Raw genomic sequence first — 14403 nt, 5'->3', positions numbered from 1 at the left:
GCAATAATTCCACAGGCCAGGCCCTCCGTTATACACTAGATCTGAGCCCACAGCTGCCCCTTTGAGAAGGGAGGTAGCAATAGATCTGTTGCAGCCGGGCCAGGCCCTCCATTATACACTAGATCTGAGCCCACAGCTGCCCCTTCGAGAATGGAGGTAGTGATAGGTCTGCTGCAGCCAGGAAGTAGCCCTTCTCGGATTCGAACTCGTGTCTCATCTGGCTGCAAAGCCCGCACTCCCCTATGCTGTGTCAGGACTGAGGAATTCATGAAAGCAGACATGAAAAGGGATCAGGGGGCCGGGCGCGGTGGCTCACGCCTGTAATCCCAGCACGTTGGGAGGCCGAGGCGGGCAGATCACAAGGTCAGGAGATCGAGACCATGGTGAAACCCCGTCTCTACTAAAAATACAAAAAAAAAAATTAGCCGGGCGCGGTGGCGGGCGCCTGTAGTCCCAGCTACTCAGGAGGCTGAGGCAGGAGAATGGTGTGAACCCGGGAGGTGGAGCTTGCAGTGAGCCAAGATCGCGCCATTGCACTCCAGCCTGGGTGACAGAGCGAGACTCCGCCTCAAAAAAAAAAAAAAAAAAAAAAAAAAGAAAAGGGATCAGGGATCTGAGGGTGACCACAAGCTAAACATGAATCCACAAATGTGGCAGAGCTTTCCCAAAAGCCAGTTCGGACATATTAACAGAAGTAGAACATCTTCAATGAGGGAGGGAAGAGTCCTCCCCTAGGCCACCGTGGCTGGAGAATAGTGGTTCTGGCCACCTCCCTTTAGGAAGAAAATGGGTGATGGGTGACAAACTCAAATGCCTGTGAGGCCCAGACAGATACCAAAAATGACGTGGGCTGTGTTTAATGCAATAGGGAGTGGTGAAAACTGGCAAACTGCTGCTACCCGGTAAGGCTTCTAGTCCATTTTTGTTAAGTAGAAACAAAGGCTAGATTTTCTGACTTTTCGGGAGTGGATGGAAATCTCAACTTTTAAATAGATTTTATGAATTCAAAGTAAAATATTCTGGGGCCAAACGTAACCTCCACAGACCCTGTTTAGTCGCTGAGCTTCCCAGTCTGTGACTTCTGGAGAGCAGCACAGGCCACAGGAGGGGGCCAGCGCCAGGTTCCAGACCTGTGAGGGACCTGAGGAACAAGGGTGCTTGGGCCTGGGGAGGAGCAGATGCAGGGCACGGGCGCCTCTATTTTCACACATCTGAGTCACCGTGTGGAAGAGGAAGTGGACGTACCTTGTGGGAGTGCAGGGGAGGGCAGAGGATTGATACTTTTCTGGGGCATATGAGTTTGACCCAACTCAACCTAAAGGGAAAATTTTCTGTTGGCCTGAGGCATCCATGCTGGGATGGACTGCCCTGGGGTGGAGAACATTCCTCAGCGGTGGTGCTCAAGGCTGGATGCTGGTGGAGGGTCCATGCAGCCCTGAGGTCCCATGACTGTCATTCTACCGTTTCTGTGCTTTGGAACACAGAAGATGCCCATGTCACCATTCCTGCCTGTCTCCCAAGCGCTCTCTCTCTCTGACTGTGTTTTACACTGTTTACAGTTTTTTCCCAACTGGTTGTCAAGGCTACAACTCTGGGGTTCCCTTGAGTCTCCCACGCTTCCCGAAGTAGCTGAGTCCACCCAAACGCAAACTCCACGAGGAAGGCTCCACCACGCTCTCACCCCCATCATCGACGGCTCTGAACTTAATTCCACATGGCCCCGAAGCCAACTGGGGCTCAGCCGACTCCATCTCCCCGAGCGTACCTCCTTCTGGCGGGCCAAGCGTTTCTCCAGCTCTTGGACTCTTGTCTGCTCTTCCTCTAATGCTTCCTTCACTCTGTTCTTCTCCTGGGTAATGCTTTCCGCCAAAGCCTGAGCCAAGGATCATTGTTTAATAGACATGGTTACTGTGGCAGGAATTTGGACTCTGCCAGGCACCACATAGGTTACCTCTTCCCTCCTGACTGCACCTCCCTGGGGGCGCTGTGGGCAGCACAACCCTGGAGCTCAGAGCCGGTGGGCCCAGACCAGAGCCCCAGATCCACCCTTCTCAGCTGCAGGGCCTTGATGTGGGCTCGAGCTGACTCTGTCTCCCTGAGCCACATACCTTCTTCTGCTGGGCCAGGAGGCTCTCCAGCTCTTGTATTCTCTTCCGTTCTTCCTCCAGAGTCTCTTGCGCTCTGTTTCTCTCTTGCATAATGCACTCCTCCAAAGCCTGGAAACCAATGACTGTTGTTTAATAGACATGGTTACCACGGCAGGAATTTGGACGCTGCCAGGCACTGCATGGGCTACCTCTTCACTCCTCACCAGCCTCCCCTGGGGAGGCTGTGGGCAGCACAGTCTAGGAGCTCAGAGCATGTGCTCTGGAGTCAGGAGACCCAGGGTGGAGCCCCAGGTTGATCCTTTCCAGCTGTAAGACACTGGGGAAGTAAAGCTACCAAAGCCTCAGTTGGCCTGCCTGTACAATGGAGACAGTAGTAGTCTTCCTGTGTTGGGCTGATGTGAGGGGTGGATGGGATGATGAACACGAAATGGCTGGCACAGTGATAACCATGCTTCCCACCTTGCAGAGGAGGAAACAGGCTTACATGAAGGAATCCACCCAGTTTACTAGTAAATCACATGAGTAGGGATTCTAACTATGACCCATTTGATTCTGAAGCCTGTGTTCTAAACCAGAGGTTAGCAAACAATGGTTTACAGACCAAATCTGGTCTGTTTTTGTGAATAAAGTTTTATTGGAACACTCTGTGCTTGCTGTGTATTGTCTATGGCTGCTTTTGCAGAAGAGCAGAGAGCATATGACCTGCAAAACTGAAAATATTTACTATCTGGCCCTTTATGGGACAATTTGGCCAATCCCTGATCTAACGCATCGGTGTGTGCACAGATCAAGTGATTGTTGTCAACAATTGGTAATAAGAAAAGAATGTTAGATTGATAAAGGAACCCAGACCTTTTTTTTCCCCTTTGAAACAAAGTCCTCAAACAAGTCAAGATTCATGAGAGGGAGGCTACTTAACGAGCCTGGGCACATGTTTTTTTGGAAAGGGCAGGTGATGGGAGTCAGAAGGTCTAAGGAAGGCTCATTTAAAGTCAAGACACTTGGCACTGAAGTCCAAGAGGTAACTTTCCAAGGAGTTCCCAGGGTCAAGTCCATCGATCCGACTGTCAGAGGAAGGGCAACCTTCGAGTGTCACAGTCTGTCTGGCAGGGACCTGATGTCGCTTCCTCCCTCTGCAAGGACGGTGGGGTGCATCGAGGTTTGCAGGTCTAAAAGAGGGGCTGACGCCAGCTCTTAGAACACTCTGCCAGGCCAGTGTCGCCATGGGTGTCTAGGAAGACTAGGCAGGCGCCCAACGCAGTGTTTAACATGGTGGGGCTGAAATACCAGACCCTGACAAGGGAAAAAGTCCATCCAAAATTAAAAAGAGAAAATAAGGCATTTGGAATGCCGATGTTAAAAGGAGAAGGCAATCAGAGAAGAGAAAAGGAAGTCGGTGGAGAGTTCTGTGAACATCTTGAAGATTTCTAGGTACTTTCTGGTTTTATTTTCTTCTCTGTGGAACAGTGCTGGCTTCTTCCATATCTAAATGCCCTTCAAAATGTGCCCGTCTTGATTTATAGCTATCATTAATATTACCTCTATGCGGATTGCACATGATTTGGTCAGATGGCTCTTTCTTTTTAATCTTTTATTTCGCAAATGCAGAAAAGCAGAGAAAGAGGCAAAGAGAAGGGGGAGGAGGAGGAGACGGATGTCTTGGGGTAACTGGACACACATGTGAGGATGGAGATGAAAGAGGCAGAGGTTTGGAGGGCAGGTGTGTGTGGCAGAGGAACTGGGGAAAGATGGAGAAGGCGACAGGTCCAGTCCTCTTCTGGGGAAGAAAGGAGATATCTGGGAAGAGTTGGGGTCCGGTGGATCTGGGGCTGCTGTCTTGCGGGGGCTGTGAGGAGGGTCAGCAGGCACATGCTGCTCCACACCTACCCACGACAGTGGCTCGCAACTGTGGCTGCACTTTGCGACCACCCGGGAGTGCTTAGAAATCCCAGAGCAGGGGCCACACCCTCACCCCACTTAGACCACAATGTGGAGAGTCGGCGAGGAGAGGTGCAAGGCATTAGTAATTTTTAATCTCCTAAATGACAAAAGTCATAAAGACGGTAAAATTCCTGGGAGGGGTACCTGAATATCAAAAAGGGCCAACCCTTGGGTACGGCGGCTCATGCCTGTAATCCCAGAACTTTTGAAGGCTGAGGTGGGAGGATCACTTGATGCCAGAAGTTTGAGACCAGCCTGGGCAACATAGAGAGACCCCATTTCTACAAAAAATAAAAATATTAGCTGGGTGTGGTGGTGCATGCCTGTGGCCCCAGCTACTTGAGAGGCTGAGGTGGGAGGATCACTTGAGCCCAGGAGCTCAAGACCAGCCTGGGCAACATAGTAAGATCCCATCTCTACCAAAAAAATAAATTATCTGGGTGTAGTGCCATATGCTTGTGGTCCCAGCTACTTGGGAGACTGAGGTGGGAGGACTACTGCAGCCTGGAAGTTTGAGGTTGCAGTGAGCTGTGATCACACCATTGCACTCCAGTCTGGGCAACAGAGCAAGACCCCATCTTAACAAAAAAAAGGGCCAGCTCTAGGACAGTGATGAGAATCAGCTCATTAAATAATACAGTTTCCTAGCCCTCTCCAGATGTTCTGATTTAATGGGTCTGGCGTGGGGACCAAGATCTGTATTTTTAGCAAAACATCTGGGTAGTTCTTATCAGGAAACTTTAGGAAAATCTTCCTCTAAGAAAATGTGGATCTGCAGACTGGTAGCGTCAGCACCATCTGGGAGCTTGTTGGAAATCTAGCATCTCAGGCCTGCTGAGACAGAATCTGCATCTTAACCAGATTCCCAGACAATTCACAGGCACCTTCGAGTTTTAGAGATGCTGCTATCTTCTAACTGGCCTGGTTTCTAGAAGAGCCAGTAGCAATTTTGGCCATTTGTTTTCCCTGATATGTATAAAGAGAAAGCAAGACTGAAATTTGTCATCTGAAGTTGATCTTGTGCACATTTAGAAACAGTCTGTCAGCTACAAACTAGGACCTGCAGCGATGACTCAGATTTTATAAAGCTGACTGCAATATGTATACAAACAAGGCACCGTTTCCTGAAATTTCAATCATGCTGCCTTTTCAAGCTGATTTTGCTGTGAGTTTTAGAATTCAAACTTGATGTTAAATCCTCCCCAATTATTCACCCTGTTTAATTAATTTAGTTTCACAGCACCAAACAGAGTAGCTGAGATTTGTCTAAGTACATACACCCTCAATTTCCCATATAAAAGACCATTTCATCAATTTTCTTTCTTTTTTTTTTTTTTTTGAGACAGAGTCTCGCTCTGTGGCCCAGGCTGGAGTGCAGTGGCACAATCTCGGCTCACTGCAAGCTCCGCCTCCAGGGTTCACGCCATTCTCCTGCCTCAGCCTTCCAAGTAGCTGGGACTACAGGCGTCTGCCACCATGCCCGGCTAATTTTTTGCATTTTTAGTAGAGACAGGGTTTCACCGTGTTAGCCAGGATGGTCTCGATCTCCTGACCTCGTGATCCACCCGCCTCGGCCTCCCAAAGTGCTGGGATTACAGGCGTGAGCCACCGCGCCCGGCCATCAATTTTCGGTAGTAAAGCAAATGACGGGGACCACCTTACCGCCTTCTCTTCCGTCAGTTGCCTGATTTTGGCTTTCAGCTTCTCCTCTTGCTCTAGCCTCTCCTCGTTCAGCTTCTTCTTCTCTGCCAGATGCTCCTGCAGCTTTTCTTGCAGTAAAGACTGCTGAGTTTCCTGAGAACTGTTGAACTTGATCTGAAACGAGAGAAAAGTAAACTGATGCTGATGGGGGACAGGCCTAACCAAAGAGTCTTTCCATATTTGTTTACCAATTGTTTACCTTTCGCAGGACAAAGGTTTACCCAAAAGTTTCTTAAAATCACAGAATACCACAGCATGCAGTGGTTAAGAATTCAGACTCCGGATCTAGAAAGAATCCCAGCTCTAACTGTTTCTAGACACTTCCTCATTTAGAAAATGAAGTTAATAACAGTATTGACTTTTAGAGTTGTGAGGATTAAGTGAGATAATGATGGAAAGCTTTTAGCACCGTGCTGAGCACATAGTAGGTGTCTAGTAAGTGGTAGGTGGGTGTGAGAAAAAAAAAGCAGTCATGTAGGAGCCAGGAGGCTTGAACATTTGTCTTGATTCTTCACCCATTAGCTGTGTGACACTGAAATTGTCCTTATCTGAAAAGTGAGGAGAAGGGACTAGACCAAGGGTTGACAAACTGCAGCCCACAGGCCAAATCGGGCCCACTGCATACTTTTGTAAATAAGGTGGCTTTTTTTTTTTTTTTCCTGAGCTGGTGTCTTGCTCTGTCGCCCAGGCTGGAGTGCAGGGACGCGATCTTGGTTCCCTGCAAACTTCACCTCCTGGGTTCAAGTGATTCTCCTGCCTCAGCCTCCCAAGTGGCTGGGATTACAGGTGCCCACCACCACACCTGGCTAATTTTGGTATTTTGAGTAGAAACGGGGGTTTCACCATGTTGGCCAGGCTGGTCTCGAACTCCTGACCTCAGGTGATCCAACCACCTCGGACTCCTAAAGTGCTGGGGATTACAGGCATGAGCCACCGAGCCCTCCATAAATAAAGTTTTATTGGAACCGTGGCATACTTACCATGCCCATTGCCTACATATTGTCTATGGCTACTTTCATTTTACTGTAGTAGAGTGGAAGAGGTATGAATAAGGTCTGCAAAGCATAAAATATTTACCATCTGGCCCTTTACAGAGAAAGTTGCCAGTCCCTGGACTCAAAGCCTCTGTGGCTGATAGGCATGGTGGTCCCTTCTTCACTCCACTCTATCCATGTCTAGGGCTATGTAACTTGCAGCGCCCGCCCATATTTTGCCTCCAGACACTGAACTCAGCCATGTGACTTGCTCTGGCCAATGGGATCTTAGCAGACATAACACAAGCAGAAGGTTGAAAAACACTATGTGATTGGGCCACTTTCTCTTCTACCTCTGCAGTCTCCGTGAGAACAGCTTAGGTTTGCTTGCTGGGGGATGAGGGACACGTGGAGCTGAGTGGCTCCAGCTGAGGCCAGTCTAGATCAACCAAAGGCCAGCTAACACCCAGACAAGTGGGCAGGCCCATCCAAGGTCAGCAGAGCTGCCTTGCCACTGACCCCAGAGACGTGAGCAGTAAATAGCAATTGCTGAATGACGCTGAAGTTTTGTGGTTATTATATAACACTCTTATGGCTATAGCTATCAGAATGATATAACCCCTAAAGCTCATTTGCCTCTAGAATATTTCTTTTCTTTTAGTAATTCTGCTGCCTGTACTATAGATAGCTGTATTTTGTCCACTGGATTTAACAAACACAGTTTTCAAAATCTGATGGCATTAAGGCCGGGCACAGTGGCTCACACCTGTAATCCCAGCAATTTGGGAAGCTGAGGTGGGTGGATCACTTGAGGTCAGGAGTTCAAGACCAGCCTGGCCAACATAATGAAACCCCATCTCTACTAAAAATACAAAAATTAGCAAGGCATGGTGGCCGGCACCTGTAGTCCCAGCTACTTGGAAGGCTAAGGCAGAAGAATCAATTGAACCCAGGAGGCAGAGGTTGCAGTGAGCCGAGATTGCGCCACTGCACTCCAGTCTGGGCAACAGAGCGATACTTGAAAAAAAAAAAAACATCTGATGGCATTAAGTCTTCCGGGCCTTTGACAGAGGAAAACAAACAGTGTGGTTGGCCCAGGAGGCCAGACAGATGGCAGCACCCTGTCCTTGTCCTTACCCCCCTGGGAGATCTCAGCCAACCTTTTCTGTACCTCTTTGTGTGCAAACAGAGAAATCATTTCACCTGTTGGAGGGTGTGGACTGACTAGCTGATAAAGAAAAAACAGGTTTCAAATGCACAGTGCTATATAAATGCCAACCAGGGGCCGACATGAACTTTGGAAAAAAAGAAATTAAAAGAATTACCTGAAGTTCCTGGGTCTGGCTCATAAGTTTTTTATAATGTTCCAGAAGATATATCAGATACAAAGAGAACCCTTAAAAAAAGAGAAGCAGGAAGAATATAAGTATCAATTCAATTCAACTCCAAAGCTTGCAGACAGGTGGATGAAGGCAACGTTGCCATCCCATCAAAACAACATGAGCTGTCATCCAACCTGTGGTTTTAAAGTAGTTGATAAGCAGCCAGGCATGGTGGCTTAGGCTGGACATGGTGGCTCACACCTGTAACCCCAGCACTTTGGGAGGCTGAGATGGGCAGATTACCTGAGGTCAGGAGCTCGAGACTAGCCTGGCTGGCCAACATGATAAAACCCCATCTCCACTAAAAATACAAAAACTACCTGGATGTGGTGGCGCATGTTTGTAATTCCAGCTCCTTGGGAGGCTGAGGCATGAGAATCACTTGAACCTCAAAGGCAGAGGTTGCAGTGAGCCCAGATTGTGCCACTGCATTCCAGCTCGGGCAACAGAGCGAGACTCAGTCTCAAAAAAATAAAAATAAAAATAAAAAAAGTAGTTGATAAGTCTTGGTTTAGCTCCCATCCAACTTTCTTTTTGGAGGTGGAAAATAAACCATCAACAGAACACCTATTAACTGTCTACTCTGTGTAAAGCATGGTGTTGAGGGTGGGGGATGGTCAAAAGCCAAGACCTCCAGGGGCTTGCAGTTCAGTCCGACCGACAAGGTGTAAATGCCTGCTGGAAACACGCAGTGACCTCAGGTGGCATGTAAGTGACTGCTGAAGGAGAGGGGAGGGTGAGGGTCTCGGAGGAGGGAGAGATCATTCCTGGAGTGAGCGAGTAAGGCCACCTGGTTGAAGAACCACTGGGTGTGGGTGCTGTTGGGTGGACAGAATTCAGTGAGCCAGGGGAGGGTGCTTCAGAACAGGGGTGCATGGGGCTGAAGGATGACCCCCTATGATTCCAGGACCGAATCCCTGGAACCTGTGGGTGTGACCGTACAGGGCAAAAGGAGCTTGGCAAATATGATTTAAGTTCAGGATTTCGAGATGCGGTGTTATCCTGGATTATCTGGGTGGACCCAATGTCATCACACGGCTTCTTATATGAAGGAGACAGAGGGAGGCTTGACCACAGACAGAGGGGAAGGTGATGTGATGGAAGGAGAGAGACCGGAAGATGCCACAGCTTTGAAGATGGAGGAAGGGGCTACGAGCCAAGGAATGCAATGAATGAAGCTCTAGAGGCTGAAGAAGGCCAGGAAATGGATGCCGCCCTAGAGCCTCCGGAAGGAACTGTAACCCAGTGAAACCAAATTAATCCTGAACGCTAAGAGAATAATGTGTTGTTTTAAGCCACTCTCTTGTGGTCATTTGTTACAATAGTCACAGGAAGCCATAGCTTCATACAGGGATGTGGGGGTGGTGGGGGTGGGTTAGGAAAAGGCAGTGCTCCTCCAGGGAAGTGCTGAGCTTACTTGGGCTGGAGTAGATGATGGGAGAGGAGGACCAGATGGTAGAGGAGGTGTGGAAGGGTGAGGTCAAGCTGTGACAGGCCTGCAACCATCACCTTGAGAGAGGAAACTTGATTTAAACATGGCTGAAAGGTGCCCAGTGGGTCCTCGTTTTATAGATGAGGCAGTGGCGTTCTGAGACGCGGGCCTGCCCAACGCCACACAGCAGGCCAGTGGCTGAGCCAAGACTAATTGGTGTGACTCAGGGTCTGAGTCACTCCTATTCCAGCAGCTGACAGAACGGTGAAGTGGCCTGATGAAGAGTGTTGTGTGTGTGTGTGTGTGTGTGTGTGTGTTTGCAGAAAAATAACTGGGCTGCATTTGAGTGGCTGGAGCTGGCAGGGCTTCTTTGCTGCAGCACTGCTGATATGTCCGGCCATATTGCTGGTATCACACTGCTGACATTGTTGAGTCTTTGCTGTGGGGGCTGTCTTAGGCATTGTGGGATGGTTAGTAGCATCTCTGGTCTCTACCCACTGGATGCCAGGGACATCCCCACTCACCCCACCCCAGTTGTGACAACCAAAAATGTCACCAGACGATCCTGGATGTTGCCTGTGATAAGCTCCCCTCCTCCGAGTGAGAGGCAGGGAGCTCTGCTAAGGGCCCGAGAGATGCCTAGGTATTCAGTGCTGATCCTCTAACCGAGGGTGGGAGAAGCGAGGATGAGAAGGAAGAAAGGGAAAGCCTTTCAAAGCGGTAGAATGGTGGCCTCGCCATCAGACGGGAGACAGACAGGTTGGGGTTGGGGTGGGGTGTGGCAGGGAGAGAGAAGGAGCCCCCAGGCTGTTTCAGACATGCTGAATTGGAGGCACAGGCAGGACTCGAGGGAAGGATGGTCAGCAGAGAGCTGGACATGCTGATTGGCAAGGCCGGCCCAGCCCAGCCCATCCAGGGTCCTCGTGTGAATGAAGAAAGAGGCCCCCTTCTTCCTGGTGGCCATGGCCCCTGGCCAGGGACCCCACCTGCTGCCTCGGCTGGACTCCCTGCACCACCTTCCCGGCAGCCCCTCCTGCAGAGGCGTCCGTGTGGATAACACATAGTAGTGGCTGGGGAAGCCCGGAAGTACAGAGTTTCTTTGTGAGAAAGGAGATGGGGTGGACCAAGGGCTGATTGCACAGGAGAAAACACCCTCGTTAGGGACAGGAATTGGTGAAGGGGGCTGCTGGGAATGAATGGAAAAGATCAGGAAGGAAGCAGAGTGCCCCAGGGCCTGAAGAGCTGAGAGGCAAAAGGGTTTCGAAAAAGAGAACGAAGAGTGTTGGGCAGGTCAGAGACACAGTCCCCGAGAGGGTGGTGGCCCAGTCAGTGCTGCAGAGGGCCCACGTCAGTTACTTGGCAGAAAGGCCAAGAAGTTGGCAATGAAGACCGAGGGTGCAACACACTTCTTAAAGATCACAGGTGAAGACAGGAGTAAGAGCAATTGAAAAGGAGCAAAAGAAGCGATGGATTCCAGAGAAGAATGATTTTTTCAGGATGGTAGAGCCATCTTGAAGTGCCCCTTTGATGGCAAAGGGAAGGAACTAAGAGGAAAAGAAAGGCCGCAGATGCCAAAGAAAGAAGAATTCTGTGCACAAGTTCCCTGGGAAGGAGAGGAAAGGGGAGACAGGGCAGGGTACATGCTGCATCTAGGAGGAAGACCTCGTGGCGATGATGGAGGGAAGGAGTAAAAGATGGACACAGAGAGAGAAAGGAAGCGAGGAGAACATGCTTGTGCATGGGGCAATGCACCATTCGGAGGATTTCCAGCACAGAAACGTGAGAACAGCAATATTATAATAATAGCACACCTCCTGTATGCCAGTGCTATGCCAAGAGTCTGATACATCTTTCTAATCATTATAAACAACCTGGCAAGGAAGTGTGTTCATATTTATAGGTGAAACGACAGAAGCTCCCCAAGGTTAAGCTACAGAGCTGGTAAGTGGTAAATCAGAATTCAGACCTAGGTCTGTCACTCTCTTTTCAAAGGGTTTGGAGGCTTGAGAGTACAGGGTTTGGGTTGGTGCATTGGGGAGGTGCATTGCAAGGATACCAAGATGGCGGAGGAGGTGAGATGGTTGGGCTGACATTGGCTTGGCCCATTGGACCTGGTGAATACAGACATCTGTGGAGGCTCTGTTGGGATAAGTCTGGGATTTTGCTTGGCTACAACGTGTGACCCAGGAACCAAAGGAGAAGGATGAAATCATAGTTGGGATCTGAGGAGGACTAAGGGGAGAGGGAGCTCAGGATGCTGAAGGGGAGGCCAGTATTTGATCATGTTTCTATTTCTAGATGAGATGACTAACTGTAATCATAATGGGATTTTGCTCTTTGGGGGAAGCAACAAGTATACTTCTTTTGTATACTTCTGTTTACAAAAGTTATATATGTTGGTTATAAAAATCCAAATGTTACAGAAATTCATAATGTGGGAAGTGTTTGCTGCTGTGTCTTCGTGTTCTGCACGGTGGCTGGCACACAGGGGCCCTCAACGAACAGTTGTTGAACAACTGAATGGAAGTCAAGGTCCAATGCAATCCCACCCTGCTGCGATAATACTCCTAACAGTTTGATGTCTTTTTCTCAAGGTTGTTCTTTTGCTCAGATACTGACATCTAAAAAAGATAAAAGCACACTAAGCATATTGTATTGCAACTTGCTTTCTTTTCATTTAAAGACACAGTGTATCTTGGATATCTGAGTGGTTTGCCATGCATGCAAGAAAAGTCTTTTGTTTGTAACAAAGTCTTGCAGAAATAGACACAAACGATGGAGCTTGCAGAGAAAAATGTAAAAAGTCCTTTCCTTCCCTTATCAGAGGAACCCTGAGAAACCAGGCAGGAGGAGTATCCAGCTGACTTTCAAGGTGCCGCTTAAACATTCTTATCCTCCCAGCTGAACCACAAAGCAAATCCTCCACCCTTCCGAACACACTGGACCCTACCAGGCCTCACCTTGTGGGTTACACATGACATCTCACACAAACACTGCAAGTCGTTTCCCTGACGTTTAGCCCACCTGGATTCCCCTGGGGGATTCATTTCAGGACTTACGTCCTAGTTTGTGACGCGTGTTTTATCTCTTAGGAGGATGTTCTGAGAGGCAGGTAGCCCGGTGGTCAAGAGCAGGCGGTTTGAGGTCGGAGGGGCGTGGACTGGGTTGCAGCTTGGTCACCTGGCAGCCGGGACGCGAGGGCCACTGTCACGACTCTAAGGAGGAGGCCTCTAGAAAGGGCTCCTGGCTTCAACCCAATTGAGGGCTCAGGGCTAAGGAAACCCCATTTGCTGCTAAATGGAGACAAGGCAGAGGCTCCAAAGGATGTCACCTGGGTGCAAGTAAACCAGGCTATGTGGCCCACATGCCTACCTGGCTGGTGGCTACCCATGTTTAGGTCAGATTAAGTCAACAAGTATTGGAGGCTGGCGATGACAGCAGCCCCCACCGAGTATGAGCTGCCTGTGACCAGCACTGCCATGCGTGTATCCCATCACTCAGTCCTCATACGCCCCTAAGAGACTGGATGGCCATTTCATGAGCAAGTAAATGGAGACACAGCCACATCACGTAACTGCCCACATAGCTAGTAGGTGCACAGCTGAAATTCAAGCCTTGTCAGTAGGTCCGCAGTGTCCCAGCTTGGAACATTACTGTGATACAGGTGGGCTTTCCGTGGTTATGGCTCAGGGTAGGAATCAGATGCAGTTTACCTTAGGGAAAGACGACTCTCAGCTCTGTCGCTGCCCGAGCCGATGACAGCACCCATTCTCGAGGGACTGGGCATGTGCCTGGTACCTTGCTGCATCTTCAGAGGAAGTATGTATGTGTGTAGGGGGTGGGGGTGAAGGGGCAGGGATCATAGGGAAGACACAAGCGTTAGGGTCACAAAGACCTCCGTTTGAGTCCTAGCCCTAATGTACTAGCTGTGTGACTCTGGGCAACTTTTTAACATTACTGTGTCTCAGTTTCTTTACTTTTAAAATGCAGGCTGGGCGCTATGGCTCACGCCTTGTAATCCCAGCACTTTGGGAGTTGAGTGGGTTGCTTGAGCCCATGAATTTGAGACTAGCCTGGGCAACATGGCGAAACTTCATCTCTACAAAAAAAAACACAAAAATTAGGTGGCATGGTGGCACATGCCTGTAGTTCCAGCTACTTGGGAGGCTGAAGTGGGAGGATTGCTTGAGCCTGGGAGGTGGAGGTTGCAATGAGCTGAAATCATGCCACTGCACTCCAGTCTGGGCAACAGAGCAAGACTTTCACTCAAAATAAATAAATAAATAAATAAAATAAAGACGGTAATCACACCTGCCTCACTGGGTAGGTGGGAGGATTAAAGTACACAATGCGTGTGAAACACCTAACACAGTACTAGGTCCCCAGGAGGAGTCAACAACCTGTGCTTTCTACCCTTCTCTTCGGAGCCAGAGACGCAGGCGGCTCCTGGGAGTGTGCGGGATGGCGATGAAGAGACTGGGGACTCCCTGTCAGCCTCTGTAACGTGAAGTGCCTCGAATCACCTTGTCCTGGTGGAGTAATCAGAAAACCAGCTTTGAGCCAGTCTTCTCTTTTCTAAAATGAAGATAATGGGCAAATTATTAACTCATAGAGTTATGGTGAGGATGAAACGAGATCACGTATAAAAAATGCTGAGAACCGTATCTAGAATACAAGTCCTCAGTGATGAATGACTGTCATTGTCACCATAATCACCGTCATCACCGTCATCATCACCTTCCTCCTTCCTCCTCTTCCCTCCTCCTCCCCATCCTTCCTCCTCATCTTCCTCTTCCTGATCCTCCTCCTGGGCTAGCTCTGGGCTAGGAATTAGGTACAAGAGTAGAGAATATGGGGCATCCTCT

At 49.2% G+C, this 14403-nt stretch overlaps 1 protein-coding gene across 1 annotated transcript in view; it reads right to left on the bottom strand.

Moving 5' to 3' along the window:
* The window catches only part of FHAD1 (forkhead associated phosphopeptide binding domain 1), a 160624-nt gene that overhangs the window by 53306 nt on the left and 92915 nt on the right, over nt 1–14403 (bottom strand). Inside the window, exons 15-17 of the mRNA XM_010370076.2 lie at nt 5707–5864; nt 2109–2216; nt 1766–1873 (exon numbers count right to left, since the gene is read on the bottom strand). Of these exons, the coding sequence (XP_010368378.1) occupies nt 1766–1873; nt 2109–2216; nt 5707–5864 (374 nt within the window). The remainder of the gene's footprint in view (nt 1–1765; nt 1874–2108; nt 2217–5706; nt 5865–14403) is intronic.

This window comes from Rhinopithecus roxellana, chromosome 12, assembly GCF_007565055.1.
Source record: "Rhinopithecus roxellana isolate Shanxi Qingling chromosome 12, ASM756505v1, whole genome shotgun sequence".
In the NCBI taxonomy this organism is placed as follows: domain Eukaryota; kingdom Metazoa; phylum Chordata; class Mammalia; order Primates; family Cercopithecidae; genus Rhinopithecus; species Rhinopithecus roxellana.
The sequence above is the reverse complement of the archived record's forward strand: the minus strand, read 5'-3'. Positions and strand labels throughout refer to the sequence as shown.